Source organism: Pleuronectes platessa, chromosome 15 (genome assembly GCF_947347685.1).
Source record: "Pleuronectes platessa chromosome 15, fPlePla1.1, whole genome shotgun sequence".
Lineage (NCBI taxonomy): Eukaryota > Metazoa > Chordata > Actinopteri > Pleuronectiformes > Pleuronectidae > Pleuronectes > Pleuronectes platessa.
Genome location: NC_070640.1, coordinates 21,122,716 through 21,131,785, shown reverse-complemented (window position 1 = coordinate 21,131,785; position 9,070 = coordinate 21,122,716). Strand labels below are relative to the sequence as shown.

The following is a 9,070-nucleotide window of genomic DNA, read 5'->3' as shown; positions in this document are numbered from 1 at the left end:
AAGCACTTTTAGACGACAAAATAAATCAGTAATCACACACCTGTTAAGCGTGTTCGTTTATCCTAAATATGAGAAGATGAGCCAAACTCGGTTTGTTCAATCAAGTATTTATTTAGAAAGCAATGAAAGGTAACAACCAGCAAAGCAATGGGCATCCAACAAGTCGCATCAGAACACGAGACCCATCAGAACGCATCAAACAGCCGGCGCCTGTCTATTTTATAACAGTAGATCTTGGTTCTTCCTCCTCGAAAGTGCGCAGGCGTAGCCCCTCCTTCTTGGCTTTGGAATAAGGAAGTGACAAGTTTCAAAATGTTCATCTCTTGACCAGCTTTGACACAGCTGATGGCATGTGGGCCAACGGTGTTGACAATTGGAGAGAAGATTATTGTGTTTTTGCTATATCAAAACAATGTTCTGTTTGTACAGACATTCAAAACAATTTAACCAAAACAACGAAACAGCATTGTGACGCAGACACATTCTAATTTTCAAGATTAAACACTTGGAAGGAAAGGGTTATTATTAATCATTTGCGTGAAGGCCTTATCTGGCTCAAACTACTTCTATCTTTATTCATTTAGAGTTGAGTTAGACACAGACTATAGCTAAAATATTGAAATCCTAACACACCCGAGGTTATCCATTTACCATTTACCATTTATCTAAAATACCAAAATGTTTAGCAACTATATCATAGCATAACCCCTTTGCACTTTGCTTTGCATAACCGTTCAATGCAGCAATTAAAGCCACAAAAGCCAGACTTTAATGGCATGTTTTCTAGATCAGTACACAACAATACGATAGATACAATATATGTAAATACAAAATACCAATCCTACCACTACATATTCACCTTCAAGTTGACTTTTATTGGAGAAAACACTAAACAGAAAGCTTTCATGTATCAGCATGTAAGGAGGGGGTGCGTTTATAATGGGTCACTGGTTTTAAGTGTCTGGGCTCCAACTGAGCAACAGATTCCGGCTTTAGGACCTGGAGGGGAGAATTCCTCTCCCACGGCCCCGGGATACTATGGGCGGGACTGGAAATAAGATTCCAGGGCAGAGATTTTCATGCACTGAATAACCAGGCATAACAATCCCTGCACAAAATTCTGTTCTCTGCCATCAGATACATCAAACTTCACATAGAGCGAATCAGTGCTGGTGGATCTGTTGGTGAGCAGCTTGGAGGAGAACTGCTGAACTAATGACAGAACCTAATAAGGTAAGATAAAAAGATTTAGGAGTTGGGGGCAGGGAGAGAGAATCCTGAGTTCATCTGGTGGGAAATGCCCAGGCATGTGCAAAGAGGCCACAGTCAGATCTGTGATGTGGAGCTAAAGATTCCATATTGGGCTGAAGCAGTGTGGGTCAGTAAGGTGGTTGGAGAAGTTAGAAAAGGAAGAAAAAAGTAGAAGAAAGTGTAAAAGAATGTAACAGAAAATCCGAGACATATTCGATGAGACTTTAATTCAATTGAATCCAAAGCCCTTCATTTTTCTCTCAAGTGTCTGTTGAAGTCATGTGAGTTTGCAGAGTTAGCTGCAACTTTACCCAAATAAATGAACATTATTATTGATAGATATACACGTACAAACTCATGTAATAGGAAATGTATGGAAGCAGGAGATGAACCATTGATGTGTTATTGCATCAGTTGAATGGTCCTAACCCGAGGAGAATGATCAATGGAAGCTCCTGTAGAGCAGGAATGAAAACTGAGAAAAGCTAATTTAACAATTTTAGTCAATGGGTCATGAGTGTAGTCTCCAAATGTCAATTTTAGTGTTACTTTACAGTTTTCATCACTGTTCTAACCCTGCTGGCAACAACAAAGAAAAGACCACAGTAAAAAATATTGTAAAAGAAACTATATAATGAGGTATAACTAAAAGAATTCTGCTGCATGAAGTCCTGTATCACTCCATCTCTCTGTGTTGTCTTTGTGGCTTAGAGAGCCTGTAAAAACACGTCTGGGAAGCTGCTGGAAGGTCTGATGTATGGAAAAATTCTATGTTAGGTGGACTGTTGTTTCCCTATTGTATCTCAATAAGAGACTGTTTCTTAGCCAGTCAGTGTTTTATAGAGCAAAAATATCTACTAATATCTACAATTGTAAGTATAACTTGCCATGAGCTCCTCTTCTTGAAGCCTCATACGTGGCCTGTGTGTGTGGGTCAGCATGCAGTCGGTTCCTCCTCACCGCAAGGACGTGATCAGAATCAACCACACACACACTTCTTTAGGGGAATGTGTCAAGTCTTAAATATTTACATATAAACTTTAAAAGCTCGGATCTATCTGGCCAGTGTTTTGGCTACATGTAAGCTGCCGACGTGGGCGTTATGTAAGTCTTGCCTTGAGGTTTTCTGGGAGAAACCCTCTGTAGTTTGAATTGTGTGGTCAACCTAGATCACTCCTCCTGCTTAAAACTGCAGGGTAAATACTGAATTTAACATAACATGTGTTTATTTGGGTTAAATAAAGACGCTAAGGTTTCAAGTATATGTCAATAAGCCAACTGAAACAACAAATATCAACAAAGAAGATGTCATCTCCGTTCTTGGATGAGTAACAGTGTGTGAGTGGCAGCATATCACTTCATGGCTTCTCCTGTGTTTTCTCTCATCAGTGTTACATCATGTGGCTGATAAATATGGCAACCCTGCTCTGCCTGGCCTCTTCAGCTGCAGCTGCCACCGCCCCAAAGGCAAACAAGGTCCTCAGCAACCATGCCACCATCCTGGCTGACAACAGCGCCACCCTGGCCTTCAGTCTCTACCAAAACATGGCCAAGGAGAAAAACATGGAAAACATCCTGATCTCCCCCGTAGTGGTAGCCTCCTCTCTGGGCCTGGTTGCTCTCGGTGGAAAGGCCGCCACCGCCTCGCAGGTAAAAACTGTTCTGAATGCAGCTAAAGTTAAAGATGAACAGCTGCACACCGGCCTGGCAGAGCTGCTGACCGAGGTCAGTGACCCCAAGACCCGAAATGTCACCTGGAAGATCAGCAACCGTCTGTACGGACCCAACTCTGTCAAATTTGTGGATGAGTTTGTCAAGAGCAGCAAGAAACACTACAACTGTGACCACTCCAAGATAAACTTCAAAGATAAGAAGAGTGCTGTGAACTCCATCAACGAGTGGGCAGCCAAGTCTACCGACGGCAAACTGCCTGAGGTCACCAAGGATTTGGAGAAGACTGATGGAGCGATGATCATCAATGCCATGGTTTTCAAACGTGAGTCTGCATTCAATCTGTATATTTTGAGTGAAATATTCCTTTAAATGAGCTCAAATTAATTTTCTTATTCCCACAGCTCACTGGGACCAGCAGTTCCATCATAAGATGGTGGACAACCGTGGATTCATGGTGTCCCGCAGCCTCACGGTTTCAGTACAGATGATGCACCGCACAGGTGGGTGGAGACAATCCGGAATATATTCACAGACTCATTAAAGACACATAAATGCACAAAGGGAGAGTTCAGCATGTGAAGAAACGCAGTTGTGTGCTTTCTGCTTGGGAGGAAATAGACTGAAACCCCTCTCAACAGTCAGTAGCTGACTCAGCATCTTGACTGGGATCAGGTTTAAACAGGAAACCTGGCTCAAAGGTAATTAAATCAGCGTACTAGTACATTAAAGGCTTCTGATAACAAGTCATATCTTCTTCATTTAATTAATAGAAAAGCTCAAAAGAAAAAAAAACAGCTCTTATCTTTACAGTGGTTAGTGTACCAAACTATTCTTGGCTCTGAGCGGTAACTTCTGGCATGTGTCCATCATCACTCCCTGTTACTATATAGTAAACTACATTCACTCTTTACTGAGGTTTTATTTTTAATGTGCATCAAATTAATGTGCAAGCCATTGTAAAAATGGAACTTCGGCATTCTGTTCTGAAAACCACATTTTCAATAATTACAAAAACAGACCCACACCACTCCGTAGTGTGTTGTGAGATTCACGTGTCTAGATCATTAGCTTTAAGGAATTTTTAATGATCACCATTACACATCAACGCAGGGAGCAATACAAGCATTCTAAAAATATTCCTGTAAGAACAATGAAAAAAGGTCTTGGCCTGCAGGCTGCTTCCTGTTACATTCTTGCAGTGCTGTGCAGTTCAGGTTTGTCATCAGCGATGACATAAAATGATCATGAGTAAGTGTGTCTGAATTTAATGCTCACAACAGAGAGACTTATTATTTACTATTATTCACTAAGTTTCTATTATTTATCCATTAGTGTGTGACTAACCAACACAACCACATTTTTATGGAGCCAGAACAGTCTCAAAAGGATTAAATGCACACAGAAATGAATACGTGCGCAAAAAAGATCCACAAATACATTTTCAATGCACACACAAATATGTTTCATTCCATATATAAGTAAAAAAAATTCACATGTAAAATATAAGATTCATAAACATATTTCCGATGCACACACAAATAGAAAAAAAATTCACAAATATATGCATGTAAAAGTATTTGCAATCTTCATCAAATACATATTTGGAGCTTGTTACATTCATATATAAACTGTTGGACCTGCATTTACAAAGTGCTTTTAATTTGTAAACCTCGCTGCATTTGTGTGTGAGACTTTTGAGACTTTTGAGACTCCCCTGACGCGACTCTGTTTCACGAATGCATTTTTTCTAAGAGGGGATCGTCTGTAGCCAATCAGATGTCTCACTCCTGTACAGCCAATCACGTGAGTGCCATTACACGACGTCATTAAAACGCCCGCAGGCAGCCTGGAGGTTTTTAGCCCGCCAGCCAATAGACATAGAATTAGTAGACGCTGATCCCCGGCTCCTCACACACAGTGAACGATGACAACAGAAAAGGGCTGTTGATGACGCGACAGTTTTGCTGAAATAAAGTGACACCCAGCGAGTCATAATGTTTATGTTATCATGTCTTAACGCAGCGGTTCCCCGGTATTGTTTCCAAACTGCGTTGCCAATTCAACAGCTGCAACAGCTTGAAGCTACACGGAGGCAGCTAGCTTCCCCCCCCCAGCTTCCACACACAATCAGCCGGACAACGCCGCTGGCTCAACACACTTGTCACACTAATCAGCGGCGTTGTCCGGCTGATTGTGGCTGGTTAGAGCACTTCATGTGTGTACGGTCACATACGGTTATAACGAACTTTGATAACGGGGATAGCGGGCTAGCCACCATGCTAACTGCGGTGGGAACAGCGCAAAAACCCGCTGACTTAATCCCAAGGCTCTCATGACACTGTTTCTCAAACACCGTCAGGTTAGAAGCAAACACTTGGTAGTAGTTAGTATCGGGTGTCCGTGCTGACTGTGTGTGGAAGCTGGGGGGGAAGCTAGCTGCCTCCGTGTAGCTTCAAGCTGTTGCAGCTGTTGAATTAGCAACGCAGTTTGGAAACAATACCGGGGAACCGCTGCGTTAAGACATGATAACATAAACATTTTGACCCGCTGGGTGTCACTTTATTTCAGCAAAACTGTCGCGTCATCAACAGCCCTTTTCTGTTGGCATCGTTCACTGTGAGTGAGGAGCCGGGGATCAGCGTCTACTAATTCTATGTCTATTGGCTGGCGGGCTAAAAACCTCCAGGCTGCCTGCGGGCGTTTTAATGACGTCGTGTAATGGCACTCACGTGATTGGCTGTACAGGAGTGAGACATCTGATTGGCTACAGACGATCCCCTCTTAGAAAAAATGCATTCGTGAAACAGAGTCGCGTCAGGGGAGTCTCAAAAGTCTCAAAAGTCTCACACACAAATGCAGCGAGGTTTACAAATTAAAAGCACTTTGTAAATGCAGGTCCAACAGTTTATATATGAATGTAACAAGCTCCAAATATGTATTTGATGAAGATTGCAAATACTTTTACATGCATATATTTGTGAATTTTTTTTCTATTTGTGTGTGCTTCGGAAATATGTTTATGAATCTTATATTTTACATGTGACTTTTTTTTACTTATATATGGAATGAAACATATTTGTGTGTGCATTGAAAATGTATTTGTGGATCTTTTTTGCGCACGTATTCATTTCTGTGTGCATTTAATCCTTTTGAGACTGTTCTGGCTCCATACTTGTTTCTGTTTACAACACATTCAGACTTACTGACAAACTCATAAATCTGGTTGATTTTCCAAGTTGACATATTATTCAGTGTGTCTTCTACCTGTGATCGCAAATAAAACAGAGAAGAGTGCACAAGATCAAGATGCTAATTTTTGTAATATATTTGAATGGTTTCCTCAGGTCTCTATGGCTTCTATGATGACAGCACTAACAAGCTTTCCATCCTGAGCATGCCTCTGGCTCATAAGAAGTCCAGTGTGGTGTTCATCATGCCCTACAATGTGCAGCCTCTGGAGAAGCTGGAGAAGATCCTGACCAAGAAGCAGCTGGAGACGTGGATGGGCAAACTGGAGGAGACAGCAGTAGCTGTGTCTCTGCCCAAAGTCAGCATGGAAGTCAGTCACAACCTGCAGGTAACAGATAAAAGACACCACAAGCTTCTAAGTGGATTGAAATGCCCAGACCTTAGTCTTTGCTTTTCACACATTACCTGCTGTGCCTCTCTGTAGAAACACCTCGGGAAACTGGGCCTGACAGAGGCTGTGGACAAATCCAAAGCAGACTTCTCCAACATTTCTGGGAAAAAGGACCTCTACCTGTCAAGCCTGTTCCATGCCTCTGCCATGGAGTGGGACACTGAGGGGAATGAAATTGACACCAGCGTCTTCGGCACGGACAAGCTGAAAAGCCCCAAACTCTTCTACGCCGACCACCCCTTCATCTTCCTGGTGAAGGACCAGAAGACAAACTCCATCCTGTTCATTGGCAGGATGGTCAGGCCAAAGGGTGATAAGATGAGAGATGAGTTGTGACCATGTGTAGACTGTCGTGTTTACAGATTTAACATGTGACTGTGTGCGCGGGTGTAGGTTATCTACTGCAATATGCTTAGAGAAGTGGGAAATGAATTATAGGTTGGATATTTGCATAAATGCATTCCTTTGTCCCAACGGCATTCCACAAAAAGTGAAAAGTCTTCAGTTTTAACTTGGAGAATATTTCTTACTATTTGTACTTTTGTTATGTATTGGCACATCACATTATGGACTGAAGACTTACGTTAAGTATGATTTCCTCAATTTATGCCTAAAATGTAAATGCACAGTTTCATAAAAGTTTATCATCTGCGTATGTGCAGGCACAAAAATTATCGTTTTCATGATCAAGTCTTATCAGTTGTTGACAACAATCCTTTAAATGTTTCAAATATGTTTATTGGGAAAACAATCACATAACAGAGAAATTAACAGTCGACAGTTATATTTCCTTTGTTTTTTTACAGAAGGTGAAAAAGTAATCCCTGACAAAAAAGACTAATGACAAAAAAGAATAGCAAGTAAACAAGCAATGCATTAACAAAACAGATGAAACAAAAAGGACAGGACAAAAAAGAAAAGAAAAAAGACAACAGTGCGTACCCTCCCATCACCCCCCCCCCCACCCCCCTAAGGAGTGCATCCAACTAGGGACTCAATCAGATTCTCTTTCGAGATGAGAGACCAAACTTTGTCAAGTTTTGCTGTCCATGTCCATTAGACCAATGGATCAGAAATCATTTTCCAATTCTTTCACTTTCTCGCACAAGCATGTTTTTTCTTGAACCAAGAGGCCTCCGTGCAGTTTATCTGGGTAGTGATCTGTGCTGAATGCAATGATCTACACTGGCAAACAGGTGGTAGATGTAAGCACTGTCTCAGCAGCATGTGCACACATGGTTTTTGACTGTTACAAATCAAATAAAAAAATATGAAAAGTGTCTCGTCTTGATTCTAGATGTTTGGTTATGGCGTTTTTTTTTCTGTCATTTCCAATAACGCTGACTGAATGCAGTCGACTTGTCTCTGGGCATGTCTATTTGAATGACTGCAAAACCAGTTTACCTTTGGCAAGTCAGTTAAAGTCAGGCCTCCCGGGTATTTCTCGCTGAATAACATCATAACCAGTGGGGAGTGATGATGGGAACGCTTGGGCAGCTCTTCTTCAGCATGCGATATACTTGGAGGGGTAAACACTACATGGTTAACACATGCCTCGGAATGATAAATCTAAATATTTAGGTATCAACAAAATATTTGGGCTTATCCAGATGTGTGCTGCTGCTGCTCTGATTAGCAAAGCTACACATCACTGACCTCCTTTGCATTAGGTTCACGAAGAAACTACAAAAAATGTCAAGTACTCTAGCAGAATAGAATAACATGATTGGGCATGAATAAACATGTTAGGGGCAGTGTGTGGCCATTGTTTCTGAGTGAAGGACCCCATCTAGAGGACATCTGGACTTGTGGCTCAGGGAAAAAAATAAGTTTAAATTTGTTTTAATCCAGCTAAATATTTCTTGAAAATGATAACTTCTGTAAGTATATGGAATATATTTATTACTCACACTGTAGGATTATTGTGATATAAGTAAATTCTAGTATTCGACCTAGAGCTTTAAATCAATTTAGACATGTGTTCAATTGTACATTAAGTGTTTGGGTTCCTGCATGTGATGCAATAGGTTTTTTATTTTTTTTATTATCTTTAATAAAGTAAAATTATTCACTATATATTACAGCATCAAAGTCTGATTACTACAGTGCATTTACTAAAATTGTCTGCTCTAACTAATTAAACAAAGATTCATACAGTATAGGTATTTAGTTCAGGATATTAGTTTAGCATAGCAGTGTTAGAAAGTAGTTATGCTTAATCATTAACCTGATACAGATAACACAGTACCAACAGTAATGTAGTCAGTGTGTTCATCAGAAGAAAGTCTGTAATGAAACAATAATCTACTGTATCTGTCCAGATCCTGTCCTGACCTCCTTGATACATCTCACACACACCAACATCCTCTCTCTAAAGATATTTTGTAAAATATTATAGGACACAACAGAAATGGTAAAGGCAACAATTGTATTAGCTTTACACAGTGGTTTTCAAATTTTTAAGTTTTATAATGGAGGACCAAATAGGATTCAAATAAATATCGG

At 40.7% G+C, this 9,070-nt stretch overlaps 1 protein-coding gene across 1 annotated transcript; it reads left to right on the top strand.

Moving 5' to 3' along the window:
* Nucleotides 1-1,040: 1,040 nt before the first annotated feature.
* On the top strand, nt 1,041-7,845 carry serpinh1a (serpin peptidase inhibitor, clade H (heat shock protein 47), member 1a). Its single transcript, XM_053442151.1, has 5 exons — nt 1,041-1,233; nt 2,641-3,247; nt 3,327-3,425; nt 6,270-6,502; nt 6,599-7,845. Exons 1-5 carry the CDS (start codon nt 1,216-1,218, stop codon nt 6,899-6,901), a joined length of 1,260 nt encoding a protein of 419 aa, XP_053298126.1. The 5' UTR covers nt 1,041-1,215; the 3' UTR covers nt 6,902-7,845.
* The last annotated feature ends 1,225 nt before the right edge of the window (nt 7,846-9,070 follow it).